The sequence below is a fragment of the Neofelis nebulosa genome, chromosome X, assembly GCF_028018385.1.
Source record: "Neofelis nebulosa isolate mNeoNeb1 chromosome X, mNeoNeb1.pri, whole genome shotgun sequence".
NCBI lineage: Eukaryota > Metazoa > Chordata > Mammalia > Carnivora > Felidae > Neofelis > Neofelis nebulosa.
Genome location: NC_080800.1, coordinates 98,971,094 through 98,998,490, shown reverse-complemented (window position 1 = coordinate 98,998,490; position 27,397 = coordinate 98,971,094). Strand labels below are relative to the sequence as shown.

Here is a 27,397-nt window from a genome sequence, read left to right as displayed (position 1 = left end):
TTTCTATCCCAGTACTTAATAGGGTACAGAGCACTTAGTTAAATAGTTCTTGTTGAATTAGTTACTGCTTACTGTGTGCAAAGCTGGACAGATGCCATGGACATAAAAAGATCACTTAGGCCTTTTTCCTAAGGTGCTTATATTTAAGTAGCTTCATGAAATGAGTAGTTTGTGACCAGCATTAAAAAAAATTTTTTTAATGTTTATTTTTAAGAGATAGATACAGCATGAGCGGGGAAGGGGCAGAGAGAGAGGGAGACACAGAATCTGAAACAGGTTCCAGGCACTGAGCTTGTCTACACATAGCCTGACACGGGGCTGGAACTCATGGACCGGATGGTGAGATCATGACCTGACCTGAAGTTGGATGCTTAACCGACTGAGCCATCCAGCACCCCCCCCCCCCCCGGCCATGACCAGCATTTTTTAAAAGACATGAAATAGGAAATAATCAAAGAACATCACACATAGTAACAATAAGTGTAGTTTCATGAAAATTTTGTTTAAGTTACATAAATTTATGTATAATGGATTGTGACATACAATGTGTTTCTTAACTGTGGCTTGTCAAAAATTTTTGGAAGTCCCTATTTTAGGCACACGTGATTGCTCCAAACAAACCTTGCTTTAAAAATTAAGGAAAGCAGAGTGTTTAGATGATAGTATGTGTGGAAGATCATAAACAGACATGAGACTAAAATGGTAAAATTGAGCCTTGAATGCCATGCTGAAAAGTGGTGGTGGGGAAGATAGGGTTTATTGGGTAAGGCAAATATTTTAAATTTTTTGAGGACTTAATGTATTTATCTAGTTCAAAATCCAAAAAATAATACAGAACATATAGTGAAAAGTTTCACTTCCACCCTATCCTCTACCCACCCCCCCCTACAACTCAGTTAGTTCCTCTCTCCACAAACACTATTAGTTTGGGGAGTATCTTTCCAGCAGTGTCTCATGTATGTAAAAACAACTGTGTGTGTGTTTTATTTGTTTTGTCTTTTTTACGTAAATGGTAGACCATGAACCACATGGTTTAGTCCTTTGTATATTTTTTTAAAGATTAAAAAAATTTTTTTAGTTTAGAGAGAGAGCGTGCAAGGGGGGAGAGAGGCAGAGGGAGAGAGGGGGGAGAATCTTAAGCAGGCTTTATGCTTAGTGCAGAGTCCAACACAGAACTCTATCCCGTGACTCTGGGATCATGACCTGAGCTGAAATCAACCGACTGAGCCGCCCCGGTGCCCCAAAGATAGATTGTTTGTTTGTTTATTAATTTATTATTTTAATGTTTATTTATTTTGGAGAGAGAGAGCGCACGCGCATGAGCGGGGGAGGGGCAGAGAGAGAGGGAGACACAGAATCTGAAGTAGCCTCCAGGCTCAAGTTGTCAGCACCGAGCCCGACACGGGGCTCGAATCCAAAGACTGAGATCTTGACCTGAACTAAGTCAGACGCTCAACCAACTGAGCCACCCAGGTGCCCTGCACCAAAGATTTTTTAAAGTAGGCTCCATGCCCAATGTGGGGCTTGAACTCATGACCCCGAGATCAAGAATCGCAGTCTTCTTCCAACTGAGCCAGCCAGGTGCCCCTAAAGTTTTTTTTTTTTTATTTAAGAATTTATTTTTAAGTAATCTCTGCACCCAACATGGGACTTGAACTCACAACCCTGAGATCAAGAGTCACATACTCCACTGACTGAACCAACCAAGCACCCCAGCCCTTTGTATTTTTTTATACCTATTATGGGATTTCTCCGGAACAGTACTAGAGCTTGATGAAAGGTTGTCAGGGAAGGGAAATGACTATATCTGGTCTATATATGTTGAACAGTCAAAGTTAACTAAATTAGAGAAGCAGAGTGTTCTCTTCAATTTGACCTTCAGGACTCACCTTAGATCCTTAGATGCTCCCTTTCCTGCTTTTTTTTTTTTTTTTTTTTTTGCCTCTTAACATTTTAAGTCACTTTTCAACTAAACATGGGGGAGATGGTAAAGCCCAGCTAAATTCTCTATTTCTCACTATTCCCACTAGCTCTTCATTTTCTTTTGGTCTTTGGGATTCCACCTCTTTATCTCTTAGGAAGGCTTTTCTGACTTGCCCCTATCCTAAGGAGACTGGGTTAGGGCCTTGCCTCTGTGCTTATCCTTACCATAGCACCTAACAGTGTTTTGTAATTATATGTTTTCTGGTCAGTTTTCTCCTTATGCTAAGCCCCTTCTATGTGCAAGACACATTGCTAGTTGTAAGTATGTTGGTTTTTGAATATTTAGTGTATTGCCTGGTTCAGAGCCCCCAAAACATTAATAGAATATGTGGATACATAAGCACATGATCTCTTTTTCTCATTAGGGAGAGTTAGGGGATAGGATATACTTGAAAAGGTAAAGTATTGACTCAGTGACAGATCACTATGTTATGATTGGTGACAGTGCCAGGTGAGGCAGTTAGGGAAAGCTTATTGGAAGAGGTGGGACCTAGTAAGTCATAAGGGAATATGATATCTTGTGTGAGAAATACAGCAGGAGGGAATGGGAGAAGGAGGAGTCGGAGAAGTACTGGAAATGGGAAATGTGCATAAGATGAAGTACAAAGAATCTAAGCAGGGAAATAAATGCTGACAAAATGAGTCATTCAAGGGGCGCCTGGGTGGCTCAGTTGGTTAAGCGGCCGACTTCAGCTCGGGTCATGATCTCGCGGTCCGTGAGTTCGAGCCCCGCGTCGGGCACTGGGCTGACAGCTCAGAGCCTGGAGCCTGTTTCAGATTCTGTGTCTCCCTCTCTCTGACCCTCCCCTGTTCATGCTCTGTCTCTCTCTGTCTCAAAAATAAATAAACATTAAAAAAAAATTAAAAAAAAAAAGTCATTCAAGAGGAATACCAGATACAATGAGATTACTAGAGGAAGGGGGAGAATCCATAGAGAACCAACGTGAACAGAAAGGCTCATGAAATAAGCATAAATACACCCTTTAGGTATTTGTGGCCTACCCCAAGGCCACTTGGAAAGTGGCCAGGGGAGACTGAGGCTTCTTATTCCGCGGTAGCTACTGGATCTAATTGGCCTGCTGTTTCCTGGTGGCGTGCAGTGACTTTCCTCCAGTGATATAAGTGGTTTTCTTTAAGGTTTCTTTTCATTTACTAATTTATTTACTGGACCTGCATGCTGGGAATGTGACTTAAAACTACGTATTTATAAAATTCCACTCCAACAGAACTTGGAGTCAGTTTTAATGGATTTTCTGCCTTTTGTTGTGGTGAGGAAGGAATCTTGGTGTTATGTTTAAGTTATTACTAGTTGGAATTGTAGATTATATCAGAGTTCATCCTGAGAGTTTTTACCATGCCTGTTGTTTTAAATTTGAAAGCCTTTGGGGCGCCTGGGTGGCGCAGTCGGTTAAGCGTCCGACTTCAGCCAGGTCACGATCTCGCGGTCCGTGAGTTCGAGCCCCGCGTCAGGCTCTGGGCTGATGGCTCGGAGCCTGGAGCCTGTTTCCGATTCTGTGTCTCCCTCTCTCTCTGCCCCTCCCCCGTTCATGCTCTGTCTCTCTCTGTCCCAAAAATAAAAAATGTTGAAAAAAAAAAAAATTAAAAAAAAAAAATAAATAAATTTGAAAGCCTTTGATACACATAACAAGAAACTCATTGAAATCTGAAGTTTGTCCTTTTGGGATCTGAGTAAAAAAGGAAGACCAATTCAACTATTAGAACGAAGAAAAAATACAGTCATTTTGGTTATAATTAATGTTTATTCAGTTGTGCAAATTAAAAAAAATTCTGTATTTAAATATTCTTAGACTTAAATATTGGAGAAAAGTATTTGGTATTTACCTCATACTCTTATAATACTGCTAGCTGTAATGTTTCTATTGTTCTGCTTAGGATGACTTTCAAAGAAAGTACAATTAAGTTTTAATTCATTGGTGGTCAAAGTGCCCAACTCATCTGATAAACAACTGGTGAAATTGTTTTTAAAACTCAAAATGGAGGGCACCTTGGTGGCTCAGTCATTTAAGTGTCCAACTTCGGCTCAGGTCATGATCTCAAGGTTCGTGAGTTTGAGCCCTGCATCAGGCTCCGTGCTGACAGCTCAGAGCCTGGAGCCTGCTTCAGATTCTGTGTCTCCCTCTCTCTCTGTCCATCCGTCACTTGTACTCTGTCTCTCTCGCTCAAAAATAAATTAAAAATTTTTTTAAAAATCTCAAAATGGAATTCTGCTTATGAAAACAATGAACATTTTAAACAAGAAAGCATTTATATATAGTAGTTGTTACAAATTGGATGTCTCCGTAGGGGGAGAACTTGACTTGATTCCCTGTGTCCTTAACCTGAACAGTATATAATATAATAAATATACTGGTGGGGATTTTTTTTTGGGGGGGAGGGTGGTACGTTGGTTATGAAAAAGTTCACTTGCATTCATATTTTATTTTACTTTATTTTTTTATTTTTTTTTTTTAATTTTTTTTCAACGTTTTTTATTTATTTTTGGGACAGAGAGAGACAGAGCATGAACGGGGGAGGGGCAGAGAGAGAGGGAGACACAGAATCGGAAACAGGCTCCAGGCTCCGAGCCGTCAGCCCAGAGCCTGACGCGGGGCTCGAACTCACGGACCGCGAGATCGTGACCTGGCTGAAGTCGGACGCTTAACTGACTGCGCCACCCAGGCGCCCCTACTTTATTTTTTTAATATTTATTTTTGAGAGAGAAGGAGAGACCGTGTAAGCGGGGGATGAACAGAGAGAGAGAGAGGGAGACACAGAATCCGAAGCAGCCACCGGGCTTTGAGCTGTCAGCATAGAGCCCAACATGGGGCTTGAACTCACAAACTCAACTCATGAACTGAGAGTTCATGACCTGAGCTGAAGTCAGACACTTAACCCACTGAGCCACCCAGGCCTCTTCCTTTGTGTTTTAAATGGATGAATATGGGGTGCCTGGGTAGCTCAGTCGGTTAAGCGTCTGACTTCAGCTCAGACTTCAGCTCAGGTCATGATTTCATGGTTCGTGGGCCCGAGCCCCGCTTTGGGCTCTGTGCTGACAGTGCAGAGCCTAGAGCCTGCTTTAGATTCTGTGTCTCCCTCTGTCTCTCTGCCCCTCCCCTGCTCATGCTCTGTTTATCTCTCTTTCTCAAAAAGTAAATAAACATTAAATTTTTTTAATGGATAAATAAACTTTTTAAAATAAATTGATGTAAAAATATTAAAATAGTAAGAATTTGAGGGTTGCCTGGGTGGCTCAATCAATTAACTGACTCTTGACTTCAGCTCAGGTCATGAATTCATCGTTCATGAGTTCAAGCCTCACATGGGGCTTGTGCTGGCTGTAGGAGCCTGCTTGGGATTCTCTCCCCTCCCACCCCTCACCCATTCACACATGCTCTTTTTCAAAATGAAAAAAAATTAAAAAAACTTTAAAAAAAGTTCAGATTTTGATGTGAGTAATCGAGAAATCCCTACCCCATTTTTCTCCTTAAACAAGTATGTGTTTAATCTTGCAGGCTGTGGAAAATCTCTGTTCCTACAAGATTTCTGCAAACTTGTACAAACAGCTGAGACAGATTTGTGAAGATCACATCAAAGCACAAATTCATCAGTTCAGAGAATATCCTTTTAAAAACCAAAAATACTGTTTTTTTACCTTTGACCTCTTTCCCTATCCCTCACTGTTTAACCCAACTTGAAGTGGAATGCCTGTGTTTTATAGATTTATTATTGTTGTTAATTTCATTTCTAGAGAAAGAAGAAACAAGTTTTTGACTTTTCAGCTTTAATTAGGTTCCAAATTTACATTGTAGTATAAGTTTACTCTTGTCCTAACAAATTTCCATTTTAAGAAAAAATAATCTGAGGGAAATCATAAACAACACAATTCTCACTTATATGTAAGACGTGTTCTAAAAGGTATTTTTTAGTGGGATCTAAAACTTTTTTACAGTTTAATAGCATTTTGTTCTATAATAAGACAAATGTGCTCTTCTATTGCTTATTACTTGTACTAAGCACTTAAAAATATCCTTGACATATTTCATGGATTCATTGGATAGTGTTCTTTTTCTAAAGAAGATTGATAGATGCTGGCAAAACCACTGCAGACAAATGGTAAGCTGGAAAAATGTTGTAGTTAAATACATTTTTTCAAATACATGGATGTTTTAAAAGCTTTGCAATGTTTGGGGGATAGCCTCAGTATCTGCTCTTGTTCTGAATTGAAAACAGATTTTGTTTGAGTTTTCTACTTTAAAACTGCTAGTTATAGGAAGACCACAAGTTTAGAATGATTTGCACCTTAGGATCATTTTTATTTTTGTCATGCATAAACTAAAAGTATTTATATGACTAAAAAAAAGTAACATTTTTGTCTGTTAGTCTTGATGGATATCTCACCCACCTACTTGATTACCTGTGAAGGTGCCTGATGCATTTTAGTTTATTCAGATCAGAACTTTTTCCTTTTCCCTAATCGTATTTATTTTATACCTTTTAATCACAAATTAAAAATCTTAAAATCCCCATACCCAAAACCCACACGTGCAATTTAAGGCAGTTTCACTCTGAATGGGCACTGTTACTGAAGAAGAATTGCATGTGTGTCTCCTTGATTCTGTTTTTATTTTTGGTTACTTCTCAAGTTGCAGAGAAGTCATAAGACCATTCTAAGTGTCCCTTTTCTAGAAATTACAACAAGGATTAAGACAATAGAATAGTTTAACAAAAATGGCATGGGCATATTCTCAGGTAGATTTCTTTATCTGTGTGTTTGATTCTAGTAGTTTATGTATAAAAGTGAACCCTGCAATTTTATTCTTATTTTATCAAGAGCAAATATTTCAGCTTAACAAAATATAAAAATTGGTTTTCTTTTTTATTGGCAGATCATGATTAGAAGCATTTTTTTGTTTCTGGATAGAACTTACGTTCTTCAGAATTCAATGCTACCCTCGATTTGGTAAGAATGCCAGAAAAAATTAAGAAAAGATTTGTTACAAATGATAGTTAAATCTTAATTACACTAATGGAAAGAGAGTAAGTGATTCTGTGAACATTCTCCTAAAAATTCACATTTGGCTTCTAGACTTGTATTTATAGCAGTTTTACCTTCTTAATTAGTTTTGCCTATGTTGGAGATAGCTCGCATTCCTTGAGCATATGATACTTTACAAACTTTTTTTGTTAGCCAAGGGGATTAAAGTTTGCTCTGGACTATCTTATGAGTGTGCATTATTTTGTTGCTTATCAACAGTTAGCTCATTATCTTTTAACATTGTTATGGAAAATTCCATATATGAAAATAGAATAGTATAACGAGCTCTTTCCCCCACCATGTGCCTAGTATCTGCCTGCAGTAATTATCTGGAGAGTTTACTGATTTTTGAGTACTGAAGCCAGATTACAAATGACCAATTAGCCTTCATTACCACTACAGTGAAAACCATTTTATATCTTTGAACTAATTTTGTCTCTTGATTTGACCAAGGAAGAAATCCACCAAAGGAAATAATACAACCAAACTTAGTTACGGAGGAAGACAGGAATTTAGCTTCAATTCTCATTAAAGGCAATGATTTTCCTGTATACTTTAATTCTAATGATGTTATGTAAAATTAAATGTGTGGATTTTATCTTTTCACAATTGCTGCTTCAAATCTGGGACCCTCATTAACATGTGGTGAGAAGTTAAGCAGGTCTCTCTAGAAGTGGTATTGTTGTCAATTAATTATATATGTTTTTTATTTTAGGGACATGGGACTAGAGTTATTTAGGGCTCATATTATAAGTGATCAGAAAGTCCAGAATAAGACAATTGATGGCATTCTTCTCTTGATTGAGAGGGAAAGGAATGGTGAAGCAATTGATAGAAGTTTACTCCGAAGCCTTTTGAGCATGCTGTCTGACTTGCAAGTGAGTTAACTTACTTCACTTACAGAGCTGATTGCTATTCCTAGTTTGATGTTTGAAAACCAGATTCATGGTGCTATTCACATAGAGGACATTTAATAAGTATTGAATAAATGAACTCGTTTGTTTTGATTCCCCCCCACCCCCAGATTTATCAGGATTCTTTTGAACAACGGTTTTTGGAAGAAACTAACCGGCTCTATGCAGCTGAAGGCCAAAAATTAATGCAGGAAAGAGAGGTACTTAAAAATCATAATTAATAAATCCACTGTGTCTCATAATAGACCTTACTTTATAGAGCATAAGCTGCCTTTTGCATTTATCTTCTGAACATTGTGACGCTTTTCTCTCACTTAGGTTCTCCTTTCTTTTCTCTCTCCTTAAAGGCCAGAATTCTGGATCGTAAACTACCTATAATTTTACATGTTTCAGTCCTGTCATTCAGGGCTGTCCCCAGGGTATTTTGGATTTGACATTTTCTGAATGATTTATGGGGAGGAAAACAATAATATGAAAAACTGTCTTTGTAGGTTCCTGAATATCTTCATCATGTTAACAAACGTCTAGAAGAAGAAGCAGACAGACTTATTACTTACTTAGATCAGACCACCCAGTAAGTATTATATGCTCAGTCTAATACACTTTAACCAGTGTTGTTGAATCACTTAAGGCACTAAGCATCCCCAAACCTGTTAGTACCCATTTTCAGGTGTGATTTGAGATTTTTAACAATTGTTTTCTTAATGTAAACTTCAAGTTATTTTTCTCTAGTTAATTAGATTTAATCAAGGGTTGTCTGCATGTGTTATGGATGTAATTTAAAAATAGTATTAGGTGCCTGGCTGGCTCAGTTGGTAGAGCATTCAACTCTTGATCTCAGGGTCATAAGTTTCAAGCCCCACATTGGACGTAGAACTTATTTTTTTTTTAATGAAAAAAATACTAGGCTGATTAAAATTCAGTAGGTATGGGGCATATGGGTGGCTCCATTGGTTAAGCTTCCAACTTAAGCTCAGGTCATGATTTCATGGTTGGTGAATTCAAGCCCCGCGTCGGACTCTGCTGTCAGTGGGCTCTCTGCTGTCAGCGCAGAGCCCGCTTGGGATCCTCTGTCCCTACCCCTCTCTGCCGCTCATGTGCGCATGCTCTGTCTCGCTCTCTCTCTGTCAAACATAAACTTAAAAAAAAATCAGTAGGTGTTTGGAGGAGAAACTGTTTCTGTGCTTTCCTAAATATTAACCACCAAGGAGTTCCTGTAAACAGCATAGATAACTACCTTCCTAATAAAAGCAGAGAAACTTGGAAAAAGCCAGCCACGGCAAGACCATGGAAATACTTATTTAGTGATGTAAATCAAATTCTGAAATAATGCACTTTTTCTTCTTGCATAAGTAGAGTGCCTCTGAGCACCAATAAATTTAAATGTAGGATAGGAATATTAAAATTATCATAAAATAAGCTATATGTGATTTTTCCACCCAAAGAAAGGTTTTAAATTTTCAGGAAAGTCCATTGGCGGTAATTCTAAACTTTTTCTTTCTTGTAGGAAGTCATTAATTGCTACTGTAGAAAAACAACTTCTAGGTGAACACTTAACAGCAATTCTTCAGAAAGGTAATTGACAATTTATAAATAAAGAGATTACATTTTAAATGGTAGAAGCAGACAAGTAAAAAATTTTTAAGGATTACCCTTTTAAAAGCTTGATGCTGTGTGGCTGCTTTTCTGAGGATGGACAAAACTCCTTTTCCCTATTCATCGTAAACTTTCAGGAGGTGCTTCTTGCCTTAATTTAAAGATACAGGAACTGAGGAGGCGCCTGGGTAGCTTAGTCAGTTAAGCAGCTGACCTCGGCTCAGGTCATGATCTCACGACTCACGAGCTCATGGGTTCCAGCCCTGTGTTGGGCTCTGTGCTGACAGCTCAGGGCCTGGAGCCTGCTTTGGATTCTGTGCTCTCCACCACTCCCCAACTCATGCTTGCTCTCTCTGTCTCTCTCAAAAATAAATAAACATTAAAAAACATTAAAAAAAGATACAGGAATTGAGAATGAGAGGGGTCCACTAACACCAGCCAAAAAAAAAAAAAAAAAAAGCAGTGGGAATTCTTGACTTAATTTGTAAGACTATGGTAAGATTCCTTTTTACACTCAGGTGTTTTTATTCATAGCATATAAAACCAAGCACTTCTAATCCCAGGTGATCTTGAGGGTATACCCTGAATTTTATTTTGACAGTGCCAGAAATACACAAAAGTCTTACCTTTCTCTCCAACCACCTTTTGTATAAAATGGATATATTTTAGAACTTCAAAGCAGTTACATATTATTTCATTCTGAAAATCAAATACAGAGCCTCATTTAAACTTGGCCTATTAGGGGCGCCTGGGTAGCTTAGTTGGTTAAGCATCCAACTTCGGCTCAGGTCAAGATACCATGGTCTGGGAGTTCGAGCCCCGTGTCGGGCTCTGTGCTGATAGCTTAGAGCCTGGAGCCGGCTTCAGATTCTGTGTCTCCCTTTCTCTCTCTGCCCTCCCCTGCTCGCATTCTGTCTTTCTCTCTTTCAAAAATAAATAAACATTAAAAAAAACACTTAAGCTTGGCCTATTAATGCATGGTTTTTAAAACACCACAGACTGTATCCAGTACTCTGAAAAATATGTATACTAATTAGTGCCAGATATAATATGGCTTCCGCACACATGTGCGAGTTATTTATAACGCATATTTAAGTAAATCACTTATTACAAATTGGTTTATACCTCTGATCTATGCTAAATGGAACAAACTGTTGCATAATTATTTTTGTTTTTATATAGACTAAAGCTCCCTGTATTTAGTTTTCATTTGGAAAGGTGATTTATCTATTTGGATTGACTAGAAAACAAGTGTCCGTTAAAATTCATAGACTAGTAATAGTTTAGACCACTGTTACATTAATAATTTAACTTAATTTTCATTAAAATGTCTGACATTTTTGGTAACTATTTTTAATGCCAAAATATTTGAAATTCCAGGTTTAAATAACCTCCTTGATGAAAACCGAATTCAAGATTTATCTCTCCTGTATCAGCTCTTTAGTAGAGTTCGAGGTGGAGTTCAGGTTCTCTTGCAACAGTGGATTGAATACATTAAGGTATTAACAATTAACCTGTGTTTTTTTTCAGCTATTATAATCTATGCAGAATGCATATCAGCAAGTATTTCTTGTTAGATCCAATTTTTTTTAAGTAATGGGAATTTTGAAGGCAGTAAACCTGAGAATGATAGCTGTGTAACAGATCAGCAATAAAAGTTATCTTCCTGATGTCTGATATGATTTCTAGCTTCAGTACTTAGAATAGTGAATGTGGGGAGTGGGGGCAGGCAAGAGGATTTTTGTTTGGATCCAAAATTTCTTTCCTTTCTTCAATTTTACACTGAAGCTAGATTGCTGTTTTTTAAAAAAATTCAAACCTGACTTTAAAAGTAGGAACAAAAGCCCAGAGACTTACAATAATACTCCATTATGATATCATATACCCAGTAAGTCATTTCTTATTTTGTGACTGTAGATGAATTGTATCAGTCTGCATGTTTTATCACTTTAGTTTTTTCTTTTCCTGACCTCAAAAACAGCTTTACTTTAATATTTTGATATTTAAAAATGTGTGTACCTACTTAAAATATGATTTGTGGATTGTTTTCATCAGATAATTCTGCTAAAAAGTGGTCATTTTTATTTTTAGGCATTTGGCAGCACTATTGTAATTAATCCTGAAAAAGATAAAACCATGGTTCAAGAATTACTGGATTTTAAAGATAAGGTTGACCATATAATTGATATTTGTTTTCTGAAAAATGAAAAATTCATCAATGCCATGAAAGAAGCATTTGAGACATTCATTAACAAAAGACCAAACAAACCTGCTGAACTTATAGGTATTTTCCAGTATTTTTTTTCTGGCTGTTTAATGTTCTTTTATTCATAAAATTTCAATTAATTTGAAACTTTGACAAGGTTGTAGTTGATTCAACACCTCATTTATTTGGGGTTGATTAGGTGGCAGTTTCTAAGAACCTTATTCTAAGGAATAAGTGCTTCGAGGTAAAGAACATGTCACATGTCAAACATGATGTTCTGTCTTGGTAAGATCGTACATTGGACCCTATTTACTTTTATTTACACTAAGCTTGATATCTGTTTTTTAAGCCTGTAGCAATTTAGAGGTGGGACAGGGTGCTACTTCTAGAGGCCCACACTTAGGGCTACAATAAAGTCTAGCAAGAAATTATAGTTGCTAGTGAGAAAGGAAAATGTCCAGGACAGGGGCACCTGGGCGGCTCAGTTGGTTAACATCCAGCTCTTGATTTTGGTTCAGGTCATGATCTCATGCTTCCTGAAATTGAGCCCTGTGTCAGGATCTGTGCTGACAGTGTGGAGCTTGCTTGAGATGCTCTCTATCCCTCTCTCTCTGCCCCTACCCTATTCATGCGGGCACTCTCTCTCAAACTTAGAAAAAACGCCCAGGACAAAAATAATCTGGTCATCTGGGTCCATTTAGTGTAAGGATAGGATATATGGCAGTGTTTCTCAGGTTTTCCTACCAAACTACCCTTTAGTGTCAGGAGAGTTACTCTCTGAAGGTTTAGGGTCCTCTGCCAAAGGGATGAAATTTCGTTGATCTACTACTTACCTTTAAATTTTTTGGCAGATTTTGCCTTTTACTCTGTGTATGGTTTGTTTTCATAAGTAGCGTTTAAGATTGCTTGACATCAGTATAAAATGGACACTCAGAAGATGTGCCAGGTCTTTCAGTGGCTTTTTTTGGAGATGTAATTGCCATATGTTCCATTAGTTTCAGATGTACAGCATAGTGATTCAACATTTGTATGCATTGTGAAATGGTCACCACGATAAGCCTAGTTACCATCTGTCCCCTTATGAAGTCAATACAATATTTATGGACATTATTTATATTCCCATGACTTATTTTATAACTGAATTTGTGTTTCTTTATCCCCTTTACTCATTTTGACACCCCCAACCTCCCTTCCTCTGGCAACCACCAACCTGTTCTCGTATTTGAGTCTGAATTTTGTTTTGTTTTTTAGATTCCACATATAAGTGAAATCCCATGGTATGTGTCTTATTTCTGTGTCTTAATTTCACTTAGTGTAAAACCCTCAAGATCTGTTATGCAAATGGCAAGAGTTCATTCATTTTTATGGCTGAATAGTATTCCATCTCTCTCTCTCTCTCTCTCTCTCTCTCTCTCTCTCTCTCTCTCACACACACACACACACACACACACACACACACACACACACTCGCTCTCTCTCTCTCAACCTTCTGTATCCATTTATCCATTGATAGGATATTTAGATTGTTTCCCTATCTTGGCTGTTGTAAATATGCTGCAATGAACATAGGGGTACATGAATGTTTTTGAATTAGTGTGTTCATTTTCTTCATGGTGGAATTGCTGGATCATATGGTAGCTCTATTTTTTGAGGAACCTCCATAATATTTTCCATGGTGGCTGCACCGGTTTACATTCCCACCAATAATGCCCGAGGGTTACCTTTTCTCCAAATCCTCACCAACACATTTTTTTGTCTTTTTGATACTAGCTATTCTGACAGATATAAGGTGATATCCCATTATGATTTTGATTTGCATTTCCCTGATGATTAGTGATATTGAGCATCTTTTCTTGTGCTTTTTGGCCATCTGTATGTCTTTGGAAAAATATCTATTTAGGTCCTCTGCCAATTTTTTAATTGGATTTTTTTTTTGTTAACTGGGTTGTAGGAGTTCTTTATCTATTTTGGATATTAACCCCTTGTTGGAAATTGGTTTTTCTGTATGGTGTAAGATCGTGGTCCAGTTTCATTCTTTTGCATGTGGCTGTCCAGTTTTCCTAATACCATTTATTAAAGAGACTGTCCTTTTTCCCCATTGTATGTCCTTGCCGCCTTCGGCATGGATTAATTGACCACATAAGCATGGGTTCATTTCTGGGCTATTTATTCTATCCCATTGATATGTGTGTTTGTTTTTATGTCCACATGATACTGTTTTGATTAGGGATTCTTTTGGTTTGTTTTTTAAATATGGAATGCTTCACGAATTTGCGTGCCATACTTGGGCCATGCTGATCTCTGTATCCTTCTGATTTTAGTATATGTGCTGCTGAAGTGAGCATTGATTACTGTAGTTTTTTTTAATGTTTATTTTTTAAAAGAGAGAATGCACGGGCATATGCGTGTGGTGGAGGGGCAGAGAGAGACAGAGAATCCAAAGCAGGTTGTGCACTGACAGCTGGATGTGGGGCTCGAACTCATGAGCCGTGAGATCATGACCTGAGCTGAAGTTGGTTGCTTAACTGAGCCACCCAGGTGCCCCTGATTAATGGTTTTGCAGTATAGTTTAAAATCAAGAAGCATGATACCCGTGGCTTTGTTGTTCTTTCTCTAGATTAGCTATTTGAGATCTTTAGTGGTTCCATACAAATTTTTAAATTATTTGTTCTAGTTCTGTGAAAAATGCCATTGGAATTTTGGTAGGGATTACATTGAGTCTGTAGATTACTTTGGGTAGTATGGATGTTTTAACAATAGTAATTCTTCCAATCCATGAGCACAATATATTTTTCCATTTATTTGTATCGTCTTCAGTTTCTTTCATCAGTATCTTACAGTTTTCCACATACAGGTCTTTCACCTCTTTGGTTAAATTTATTTTTAGGTATTTTATTCTTTTTGTTACAGTTGTAAATGGGATTGTTTTCTTGTTCTCTTTCTGATAGGTTAGTATTAGTGTATGGAAACACGAGACTTTTCTGTATTTTGTGTCCTGCAACTTTACTGAATTCATTTGTTTTAATAGCTTTGTGGTGGAGTCTTCAGGGTTTTCTATATACAGTGTCGTGTACAGACAGTGACCATTTTACTTCTTCCTTTCCACTTGTATGCCTTTTATTTATTTTCCTTGCCTAATTGCTGTGACCAGACTTCCAATATGATGTTGAATGAGACTGGGAATAGTGGGCATCTTTGTCTTGTTCCTGATCTCAGAGGAAAAGCTTTCAGCATTTCACTGTTGGGTATGATACTAGCTGTGGGTATGTCCTATATGGCCTTTATTTTGTTGAAGTACATCCCCCTACACCCACTTAGTTGAGAGTTTCTATTGTAAATGGCTATTGAATTTTGTCAAATGCTTTTTCTACATCTAATGATGATCATATTATTTCTCCTTTCATTTTGTTAATATGGGTGTATCATGTTGATTGGTTTGTGGATGTTGAACCGTCCTTTCATCCCTGAAATAAATCCCACTTGATCACTGTGTATGATCCTTTCAGTGTATTGGGTTTTTTTTTAATTTTAACAGTTTTTATTTTTTTAATGTTTATTTTTTGAGAGAGCACAAGTGGGGGAGGGACGGAGAGAGAGAGAGACAGAATCTGAAGCGGGCTTCAGGCTTTGAGCTGTCAGCACAGAGCCCGACATGGGGCTCAAGCTCACAAACCGTGAGATCATGACCTGAGCCGAAGTCGAGACTCTTAACTGACTGAGCCACCCAGGCACCCTTCAGTGTATTGTTGAATTCAGTTAACACATGCAAGCTCATCTACCTGTGCTAGTGAGCTATGTGGAAAGTACAGTGATGATTCTAGCACCTTGACCTTCAGGGAGTATATTACCTGTATCTCTTTGCCCCCAGATCAGCAAACATATCTTCCACGTATAGTCTAGGTGCTTTTCAAAAGGCTGTTTTTTCATTGGGTCTTGAGGTGAACCAGGCTACAAGGGAGCCCTCCAAGAGGGGAATCCCCATTTCTAGAGTACTTTGGGATCCCTAGAAATCACGTCTGTTGGTTATTTATAATTTTTTAAAATGTTTATTTTTGAAAGAGAGACAGAGCACAAGCGGGGGAGGGGTAGAGGGAGAGAGAGACAGAATCTGAAGCAGGCTCTAGGCTCTGAGCCGTCAGCACAGATCCCAACGTGTGGCTCGAAGCCACGAAGCCACAAACCGTGAGATCATGACCTGAGCCGAAGTCAGTCGCTTAACCCAACTGAGCCACCCAGGTGCCACAAAGTCTGTTGGTTTTTTAAGTCAGATGTTCCCGGGGCCCATCTCTCTGCTGCAAATCACTGAGGCCAGGGTGCCCGAAGTAAGGCACCAATCCCTTGTTCCTCCAAGAGAAGCACCTGACTGGTGAAATCTTTCCCTATTGTGTGTTACAATATCGTGTCTCTGCCTCTCCTACCCATCTTGCTATGATCCTTTTATCCTTTGTTGTAGAGAGCAGTTCATCCAGTTTTCAGATGTTTTTCAAAACAAAATGCTCCATGGAGCTATAGCTGGGGTCTGCTCATGGGAGGAAGTGAGTTTAGGCTGTTGTGCTGCCATCTTGGACCCCCCCCCCCCCCATCGTCAATGGTTTTGATGACTCCAGCATGGTACTGTATACACTACCTCCCCCAGGATACATATACCCCATTTTACTAACCATCAGGATAGTGGGAAGTACATGAGATATGGAGCCAGAAAACTTGGGTTTGAGTTCAGGCTCTGGTATTTATTAGCTCTGTGATGTTGAATAAGTCACCTGATGTCCCTGACTTTGGAGACTTTAGAAATGCATGTATATCTCTGAAGCATTGAAAAATTCAGTGTATCATACTCCTATTTGGGTGTATATAGTGCCTAGTATCTTAAGGATACTAATCATCACTAAACAAACTTTCCCCCCATTTTAGCTAAGTATGTAGATTCAAAGCTTCGCGCAGGCAACAAAGAAGCTACAGATGAAGAGCTTGAAAAAATGTTGGATAAAATTATGATCATATTTAGATTTATCTATGGTAAGTGTTTTTGCCTTAAAATTTATCTTTTAGAACAGAGCACTCAACCTGGAGGGAGTATTTATTTGGGAGTTAGATATTTAAATTTGTATTAGATTTGTTGCATTTAATTCATTGGGGTACTTGTGGAATATTACTTAATTGCCTTGTGCTTTGACTTTTCCACTTATTAAGAGCCTTGATTTTTGCTACTTTTTTTAATCTGTTAATGCCAAAGCCACCAGTCGACTAAAACTTTTTTAAAGAAAAGTTAAGGTAGTCTTCTTTACAGCAAAGAACATTTGAAATGTCCAGCATAAATATCTACCTCTAATGTCTGTTGCATTTAACGAACTAGGGTAAAATGTATAAATTTAAATAACTTGGAGTAATGGTATGATTTATTAAGCACTTGGGAGCAATTGTGTCAGAACTTTTTATTGGAAACTTAGCTGTATTTTATTTTTTTAACATAGGTAAGGATGTTTTTGAGGCCTTCTATAAGAAAGATTTAGCCAAGCGCCTGTTAGTTGGGAAAAGTGCATCTGTAGATGCTGAAAAATCAATGTTGTCCAAACTTAAACATGGTATGATTGTCATTCTTTCTATTCCTTTTCTTTGATTTCTGAGGGACAATGTTACCTTAATTTTTATTTAATTACTTGCCTCTTTCGTTAATCATTATTCAGATGATGAAAATGTAAATTAAGTTTATGAGGTTTCCATCCTATTGTACATATCCAAAGCGGTTGCAGTTTTTTAGAAAATAAAGCATTGTTCTTGTTTTTATTATTTGTATAAATATTTTCCATTTATCTTATGCCTAAATAGTAGATAAGGTTACTACAGGATTAAAGAGTTTGGCTCTGAATTAGTGGGGCATACACTTTGGGGTAAGGATTTTTTCATTCTTATGAACAGTTACAGATCATATTTCATGCTAAAATACATTTTACATTTCATGTTTTCAATTTTCAATTGTTTGTTTTCACCACTTTAAAATATTATAAATGTATAAACATCTTTAATAGAATGTGGAGCTGCTTTCACCAGCAAACTTGAAGGAATGTTTAAAGACATGGAACTTTCTAAAGACATCATGATTCAGTTCAAACAGGTAAAAGTGAGTTAAACTCTTACTTAATTTCTCAAACTTAAGTGTATTTAGTTATTTCCTTTCTGTGGTTTGCACTGAAGAGGATAAATAGGAACCTACATTTGTTGTAAATACATCATAGCAGCTTAGATGATGTTCACATTAGAGAAATCACCAATGGAATATATTTGACCTACTTCAGAATTTATTCCCAGTATACACCCAGGGTAACACAAAAGTGAATAAAATGCATCGAACTGAAGTTGGGACAAGGAAAACTGTAGCTAGATCGTGAGAATGGGGCTTTCTCTAACATCCAGTCACTGTTAGTGATTTATATGTTCAAAGCTCACAATGGGGAGACAGGAGATTCGATAAAATGGTTGTAAAAGGCCTTTGGAGCCATTGGGAATGAAAAGCTTAGATCCACGGTTTTGTAGATGTTGGTTAAGATGATTTTGAAACATTTAAGAGCATAGGTGATAGTGATAGCAAATTAAATTTTCCTCTCAGGGTTTTTGTAATGGCTTCTTTACCACTATATTGCTATGGTGGGAAATGATAGTGGACAACGCAAGAGAAAGAGCAGCAGGATCACGTTCCCATAGTAGTGGCAGAATAGGGTTTATTTGCTTTGCTCTTTCCCCTTCCTCTTCCTTCACCACTTCAGGTCACCCCCTGCAGGCAGGCAGTGGAGCACGTGAAAAACCGGATACTTGGGCTGGCTGGTGGGGCGACGAATGGGGGTTGCTACAAGTTGTTCAGGTCACATTAGGCATCTCCAAAGGTGGGGACTGCAGGTGGTAGGGGGCAAAGAATGGACATGAGATTCTACCTATAACAGCCTAGCCATAAGTGAGAGATTATTGAAGTCGATAATGCCTCTAATGAGGTCACATGATCCTTGTGTGCCTTTGTAATAAAATGTTAGCTAATGCATTTGATAGAGGCTTTGTTTATAGTCCTTTTATAACAGTTCCCTTTTATTTTAAAGATGGTCAGTGTTGGCATGTAATTTTATAATGGGGAACTTCTTGAATGGGCTATTATTATGACATGAAATGTATGCACTTTTTTAAAGACCTCATTGTGTGTGTTGATCTTATTGTAGTATATGCAAAACCAGAATGTACCTGGGAATATTGAATTAACTGTGAATATCCTGACAATGGGTTATTGGCCAACATATGTGCCTATGGAAGTCCACTTACCACCAGAGGTAAGAGTTGCTGTTCAGGACTTGTGTTATAAGCACAGAAATACATAACACTTCTATTTTGTTTGTCATTGAAAAATAGATACTTTTTAAAGGTTTGTGTCAGCATGCCAACACCAAATGCCAACTGTTTTAATATTTTGCTCTTCCTTTTATTATTCTTGTACTTACATCGTTAGAGCATAGTTAATGATGTCAAGTTTCTGGGTCCAGAGCCAATTTTCATGACTCTTTTTTCAGTTTTCCAGATTGCACCCATCTTTCTGCCCAGCTCTCAAAAATTCTTGCCCATATATCACCTGGGGGTTGGATTGCTGAGTCAATGGGCTTGAGTAAATCCATCCTAAATTCTGGGGAAATGTCTTAACTCAGGACTGAAGCTTAGAAGCGGGGTTAAAGCTAGAGATAGATATTGAGAATCCTTCATGGAGATGATCATGGAAGCCAAGGGGGTCGAGATCTCATCTCCCTCATTAAGAGGAAAAGAATGTAGAAATAGAAAAAAAATAGGGCTGAGACAGAACATTGGAAAAGGTTCGCATCTGGCAGGTGGTAGGAAGAGGAAGGGAACCAACAAAAAAGCAGTCATGAGGTAAAGGAAGCAGCATGATATGGAGGCACAAAGCCACTGGAGGGGAATGTTGCAAAAGAGGGGGTGTTTAAATGTTGCAGAGAGATCGAAGCGTATAAAGGCTGATGAATGCTATTAGATTTGGTAGTTGGCAGATCACTACTTTACATCAAAGTGATCAGTGGACCTACCAGGTATAAAAACTGATACTAAAAGCTTCCAGAAATTATTATACATGAGGTGAATAGAAAGAATGGTGAAAGCGATACTGGATACAGAGCTTAAATAAAGCTGTATTTTATTTACTGTAGATGGTAAAACTTCAGGAGATTTTCAAGACATTTTACCTAGGCAAACATAGCGGCAGGAAACTTCAGTGGCAGTCAACCCTAGGACACTGTGTGCTAAAGGCAGAATTTAAAGAGGTAAGTAGATGTTCCCATAACTTAGTGTTCATCTTCTTTTTTTGTTGTTGAGGTCATCCTTTTTTCTCCTTTAAAGACTTTTTATTTGAGTATAGTTGACACACAATGTTACATTAGTTTCAGGTGTACAACATAGTGATTTAACTTCTCTATACATTATACTATGCTCACCACAGAGGTCATTCCTTTTAACTTGACGATTTGTTTTACAAGTTTATCCTAAATATATAACAGTGACTGCTTTGTGTATATTAAGAATGTGGTCTTCATGGTTGAATTGGCTCTGCTGCAAAACCACAAACAGTAACCCTTTTGTTGCCATCCTTTCCCCACCTGTGGATACAGGATTCCCATTTCCACTTCTTGACAGGAACTTCTTGCTGCTGGGAGCTAGGGAATAGAGTGGATGTAAAGGAGAATAGTTCCCGTATCTAATTTCAAAAAATTCCTGCAACTTTTCATGACTAATTTGAATCTAACAAGTTGAAAATGCATTTGAAATAGTGATTTCTTGCTGCTTGTGAAAAAAATCTGTAGTGATGCAATAAGGCCAAGTTATTAATGTTTATTTTTGAGAGATAGGGACAGAGTGCGAGCAGGGGAAGAGGAGAGAGAGGGAGACACAGAATGTGAAACAGGCTTCAGGCTCTGAGCTGTCAGTACACAGCCTGACGTGGGGCTCAAACTCGGGAATGGTGAGACCGTGACCTAGACCGAAGTTGGATGCTTAACTGACTGAGCCACCCAGGCAATAAGGCCAAGTTATTAATTTTCATTACTTTGTTGTTCTGTTTTAATTACAAGACATTTTAAAAAAGACCCATAGAAAGGTCACCTAATCCTTCTTTTCTATTTCAGGTAGGATCACACCTAAACCCTACACTGAATGTACTGGCTTTTCTTTTTTTTTCAACGTTTTTTTTTTTTTTTAATTTATTTTTGGGACAGAGAGAGACAGAGCATGAACGGGGGAGGGGCAGAGAGAGAGGGAGACACAGAGTCGGAAACAGGCTCCAGGCTCCGAGCCATCAGCCCAGAGCCTGACGCGGGGCTCGAACTCACGGACCGCGAGATCGTGACCTGGCCGAAGTCGGACGCTTAACCGACTGTGCCACCCAGGCGCCCCTGTACTGGCTTTTCTGTATAATGTTAATCCACGTTTCTAAATCCACTGAATGAAAAAATGCTTTTCCTGTTAAAGATTATTGATGATTTGATTAATTTTCATGTGTTTTTTAAAAAATGATGGCTAAACTCTGCTGTTTCTCCAACAGGGTAAAAAAGAACTCCAGGTCTCTCTCTTTCAAACCCTGGTGCTGCTAATGTTTAATGAGGGAGAGGAGTTCAGTTTAGAAGAGATCAAGCAGGCTACTGGAATAGGTTTGTGTTGAGTCAATCAATTAGCAAGCATTATTCAGTGTCTGCTGTGTGCATTCCACTAAGGTTAAGAGCTCTGGGGGGATACAAAGGAATAATCCCTCTTAGCACTCATAATCATGGGGAAAGGGAAAAATGACATTTGTAATAATTTCACAGCCAATAAGTATCAATCTGTGGGGCTGACTAGGACTGTGTTAAGAGTTTAGTGAAGCAAGAAACGTCTGTGGGCTGGCATAATTGGGAAATCCTTCATGAAGGAGGTGATATTTGAGGTGACCTTCAAGTTTTAGTTAGGGAGGTGGCATATGCTGCCAGGGGAGATAGTGTGAGAAAAGTCTTGGGAAGAATGAGCACAGTGTGGGCAGGATTCACGAAGAATGTAACTGCAGCATCGAATAGTGAGATAACAAGGGTAGGTAAGATGAATAGAGCCTGATCATGGAGAGCCTTGAAGATCTAGCAAATGAAACCTGCATTGTAGGGTCTCAAGTATGAGACATCATGAAAGTGGCTTATTTACACAACTTACCTGGAATCAATAGACAGTAGGGCAGCTTGGAGGATGAAGAGATGCCAGTCCAGAAACTAGTCAGGGTAATTCAGGCTTAAACCGATAAGGGGCTTCGATTTGAATGAGGCCAACGAGAATGGATAAGAGGCATCAATCTCTAAGGAAGCAGCTACTAGGTACATGAAGGAAAAAGGGGAAGGACAGTTAAAAGATGATGCCAGGGTTTCTCACCAGAGTGGATTGGTAGTTTCAGGACTAACAATTAGAAAGAATATACAGTTTTATGGGGAAGATTATGAATAAAATTTTAGACATATTGGAGTTGATGATAAACAGCCAAGTGGAGGTGTCTTTTGAATGTGGGACTAGAGGGAAGTGAGATGTCATTTCTGAAGATTTGGTAGTTATTCACATGGAATAATTGGAGCCTTTAGAGAACCACAGGAAAAAGGCCATTGGATAGGGCAAAGAGGAAGACATTGACCTTGGGGAAAAAAGGAAACAGTTTTAATCGAGGGATGGGGTAGAAGCTAGATTGAGATGAACGTAGCTGTTTATGTTGATGAGCTAGTAACAAATAATCCACTATTTCTTCTTCAGAGGATGGAGAATTAAGGAGAACACTGCAGTCATTGGCCTGTGGCAAAGCTAGAGTTCTGGCAAAAAATCCAAAGGGCAAAGATATTGAAGATGGTGACAAGTTCATTTGTAATGATGATTTCAAACACAAACTTTTCAGGATAAAGATCAATCAAATCCAGATGAAAGAAACGGTATCTCTTTTGCATTCTCCTTGTCCTGATGCACTGGAATTACATGTATTCGTAATAAAAATGTATAAAGAAGGTTTCATACCTGTACTATTGGCACTAATGTTTTCTGTGCTTATATTTAGCTCAGTATATTTCAGTACTTGATCTTGCAGTTTTTTGGGGTGGGGGGGAAGTACACACAACTGGGCCTGATACTCAAGATAGTTCTGTATTCTGCTTTTTTTGCTTAACATTAAATCTTTAGAATATTCTATGCCCTTAAATATCTTCATAAAATGTCAAGTGGCTACACAGTGTTCTTTTACATGGCCATTATAATTTATTCAACCAGTGCCTGCTGGACGATTAAATTCTTAATTTCTTAGTGCTGTAAACAAAACTGCCAGAAATATCTTTGTACTTTAATCTCTCTGAGATTTCCTTTATGATAAATTCATGGAGGTACGTATTTTTTGGGTTAAAGAGTATGAACAATTTAAGAATCTTAAAACTGATGTTGTATTGTGTTCTAGAAAGACTGGACTAATTTATACTCTGTCTAGCAACAAGAATGCCTGTCTTACTGGTGCCCTCACCAGCAGCACTAAAGATTGTTTTACTTTTTAAATCTGCACCAATTTGCTGGGTGAAAACTCTGGATGATTTAGTTAGTATTTCTTTGATTAACAGTGAAGTTTTTGTTTCTGCTATTTGAATTTGTAAGGGACTTGTATTGTGGAAACAAACAACTGCGGCATTTCCTGACATCATTTGGTTTCAGTTCCAAAGGTTTAATGCAGTACATGAGGAAAAATTTTAATGTGAGACAGAGGGCAGTATCTCAGACAAGTTCCTGTTTCATACACATTCACATCAAAGGTGTCATATTCCCTTAGAAGATTACTGTGTCCTTTTACAACATTTATGCTGTATCAGAAAGAAATGGGCTGCAAAAAGCCCAAACTCTCAGGTGCTAAAGATGAACATTTTTGCCTTAGCATTAAAATTGATAAACTGACTCATAAACAACCTAAATTTCTGGTGGTTTTGAACAACTATAATAACTTAACACTGCATTTCTGATTTATGTATTATAAAATAATTTTTAAAAAGTTTGACTCCAGTTAGTACCATACTTTAAGTCAGAGATCAGAGTCCATCACTTCTACGGAAAAGCTAATGTCATACAGAAATCTGGTCAATAACCCCTTATGACACATTAACCAATATTGGCATTACTTCATTGGTACAGGACAATATAATTAGGACAGAAAGGTATTGTTTTTACTGTCATCGTCTGTATTTATAAGCATTCTGTAAATAATTCAATATATTTAAATCATTAATTAACAGTATGTCATGGCCCTAAAATTTTCAGTTTGTGTAAGCAAATTTCACTTCAGGTGCAGTTCCTCAGTTTGAAAAAATTTTGTTGTTAGGTTGAAGAACAAGCAAGCACTACAGAAAGAGTATTTCAGGACAGACAGTACCAAATTGATGCTGCAATTGTTCGAATCATGAAGATGAGAAAGACGCTTAGCCACAATCTTCTTGTTTCAGAAGTGTACAACCAGTTGAAATTTCCAGTAAAGGTAGGTACTTGTATATTTTTGTATTGAGCTTGTTACATAAAAAGAACATGTCAGATTTTCAGACACGAATCTTTTCTTTTAAGTTTATTTATTTTGAGAGAGGGAGAGAGAATCCCAAGCAGACTCCGCGCTGTCAGTGTGGAGCCCAGCGTGGGGCTCAAACTAACAGAGATCGTGACCTGAGCTGAAACCCAAGAGTTGGACACTTAACCAACTGAGCCACCTAGGCGTCCCCAGACATGAATCTTAAAAACATAGATTGATTTCTCCTGCTCATATATCTGTGATTCCCCCCCACAAAAAAACCCTTTGTTATCATATGTGGATAGCTGTGACAACAGGGAAAACCATTTATAAGAGCTCTTCTTATACCTGAAAGTTTAGCTGCTAAATGCAAAATTTTCAGGTTCATTCACGTTATTTCTTTTGATCTTGTTTTATTTTTGTTTATATTTTCTTTTTGAACTACTTTGATATTTTGACAGATTTGGTTATTTTCAGTTATATCTTGTTTTATTTAGCTTATGTAAGTGTCCATTAAAAACTATAGAGACCGGGGTTCCTGGGCGGCTCAGTCAGTTGAGTGCCTGGCTTCAGTTCAAGTCATGATCTCACTGTTCTTGAGTTCGAGCCTCGCATTGGGCTCTGTGCTAACAGTGGGGAGCATACTTGGGATTCTCTCTCCCTCTTGTCTGCCCCTTCCCGCCTCAAAATTAATAAACTTTAAAGAAAAAATTCTATACAGATAACTAGCCATCGTTAGGCATCTTTTTGAGAAGTTTAGCAGTTCTGGCAACCTGAAATTGGTCATTAAATGGACATGTTCCAGTGTAGATGTTCAATATTAAAGTGGCTGAGACAATGTGGTGTTTCACTGGCCTATTTTTCAAAATTTTTTTTTTTTTGAGAAGATTTCCAAACCTTTGTTATGATAAAGACTTCATAGAGTTTGGATAAACTCTTGGCTCTTGAGGTTCTCATGAGCTTTAGGCTTAGGTAAATCACTTCGTCTTGTTTTGTAAAATGGAGATAATCTATTTAAATCGTAGGTTTAGGGGCGCCTGGGTGGCTCAGTCAGTTGGGCGTCCGACTTCGGCTCAGGTCAGGATCTCGCGGTCTGTGAGTTCGAGCCCTGCGTCAGGCTCTGTGCTGACCACTCAGAGCCTGGAGCCTGTTTCGGGTTCTGTGTCTCCCTCTCTCTCTGACCCTCCCCCATTCATGCTCTGTCTCTGTCTCAAAAATAAATAAATGTTAAAAAAAAAAATTAAAAAAAAATAAATCGTAGGTTTATTGTGAGGCTTAAATGAGGTATGATATATGTACAAAACTTATTAGCTTTGGGCCTGGCATGTAGTAAGTGCTCATTAGCAATTAATGCTAATAAGACAGGCTTTCTCTCTTCTCCAAACCTAATACTGCCTTCTCGTTACCACGCTCTTATCCATATGCTCTGCCTTACAACCATTTCACCTCCAGCCAAAGAGATCACTGGTGCTACGGCAATTAAAGGATTTCTGTAATACTGTTTTTTGGCTTCCCCATCAGACCACTTTCCTTCTTCAGCCTTCTCAAGTGGCCATTTTATGCAATCTGAAAAACTCTATTAGCAAGATTACATTTTTTTTAATAGGCTAGATACAAAAGACAATGAGATTTTGTCATCCAAGAGCTAAGAATGCAAACATGAGAACAAGTTATAAGCTTTCTTGATTTTTCAACCATAGGTAGAGTTCAGATATCCAAATTGTTTATAGTAGATAACAGGTAAATCTTAAACCTGAAATACAGAGACCTGAATAATGAAATGGTAATTCACTTATCAGACCATTTGTTGTAGTATTTTTGTAAATAGTGTTTTCTGCAGTACATTTTTTAAATCTTAATTTATAAAAATACAACCTGACTTTGAGAACTACCTTTTGCCCAAATTTAAGGTCTACTTAGTCTTTTCAGACTCTCTTAGCAAAACTAAATAGCATTCTGGTTTCCTAAACTGTAATGTATTCCTCCTGTGAAGTTACGATAAGTTAGTCTTTTGTATTTGTGCAGAGAATAGCTGGTTCTTTTTTTTTTTTTAATGTTTTATTTATTGAGAGAGAATGCGAGCAGGGGAGGGGCAGAGAAGGGAGAGAGAATCCCAATCCCGTGCTGACAGTGCAGAGCCTGATGCAGGGCTTGAACTCATGAACCGTGAAATCATGACCTGAGCCAAAATCAAGAGTTGGACAGTTAACCAACTGAGCCACCCAGGCTCCCTGAAAATAGCTGGTTCTTAAAAGACTTCCTTTGGGTTGCCTGGGTAGCTCAGTCTGACTCCAGCTCAGGTCATGATCTCATAGTTTTTGGGCCCCGTGTCAGGCTCTGTGCTAAAACAGTTCAGAGCCTGGATCCTGCTTCAGATTCTGTGTTTCCCTTTCTGTCTCTGCCCCTCCCCCACTCGTGTTCTAGCTCTCTTTCTCAAAAAATAAAAAATAAACGTTAAAAAAAATTTTAAAGCTATCTTTAAAATAGAAAAGTAACAGTATTGTATAATGATATGACAAGACGTGACAGTATATGTATAGTATAAAAACATTTCTTAATCTGGTTTTATTTTCATTATATTTTTTCTCTTTAAAAAAGTAAGGAGATAAAATATATTAAATTAGTCAGCCAAAAAAATTTTTTAATGGGGTGTTGGTACATGGGCTTGAGCCAATGATGATGAGGTTTGCACTGAAAATTTGCCTTCTTTTACAGCCTGCTGATCTTAAGAAGAGAATAGAATCCTTAATTGATCGGGATTACATGGAAAGAGATAAAGAAAATCCAAACCAATACAATTATATTGCATAAACATTGGCCTCTGAGTATTTGGTATCATATACAGTAGCAGTGGATAAACTAACCTGTTGATCCTATATTATTTGACTTCTTTTATACTACCAGTGACCAAATGAAGCAGTGTAATGGAAATAGTTGAGTCGACTTTTTCAGTGGTTAACATGCCCATTTAAAGAGTTAATACTTAACCTTTAAGAAGAATGTTGTTGAACTCTTTGCATGTTATTTAGTATGATGTGCAGAAAATTCTTAAGAAAGTACCTGGTCTTCATGATTCCTCTTTGGAACTGGGGAAGAGGTCC

The 27,397-nt window shown here is 37.9% G+C and overlaps 1 protein-coding gene and 1 pseudogene across 1 annotated transcript in view; one reads left to right on the top strand and one right to left on the bottom strand.

The window, feature by feature from the left end:
- Positions 1-27,108, top strand: part of CUL4B (cullin 4B) — a 36,225-nt gene extending 9,117 nt beyond the window's left edge. Inside the window, 18 exon segments of the mRNA XM_058714826.1 lie at positions 5,496-5,599; positions 6,027-6,096; positions 6,870-6,943; positions 7,734-7,896; positions 8,043-8,132; positions 8,424-8,506; positions 9,440-9,507; positions 10,909-11,027; positions 11,620-11,812; positions 16,646-16,750; positions 17,206-17,316; positions 17,761-17,846; positions 18,937-19,044; positions 19,924-20,037; positions 21,312-21,417; positions 22,529-22,701; positions 24,120-24,272; positions 27,012-27,108. Of these exon segments, the coding sequence (XP_058570809.1) occupies positions 5,496-5,599; positions 6,027-6,096; positions 6,870-6,943; positions 7,734-7,896; positions 8,043-8,132; positions 8,424-8,506; positions 9,440-9,507; positions 10,909-11,027; positions 11,620-11,812; positions 16,646-16,750; positions 17,206-17,316; positions 17,761-17,846; positions 18,937-19,044; positions 19,924-20,037; positions 21,312-21,417; positions 22,529-22,701; positions 24,120-24,272; positions 27,012-27,107 (2,016 nt within the window). The 3' untranslated portion in view covers position 27,108.
- LOC131503313 (U6 spliceosomal RNA) lies at positions 13,982-14,079 on the bottom strand (annotated as a pseudogene).
- Positions 27,109-27,397: the final 289 nt, after the last annotated feature.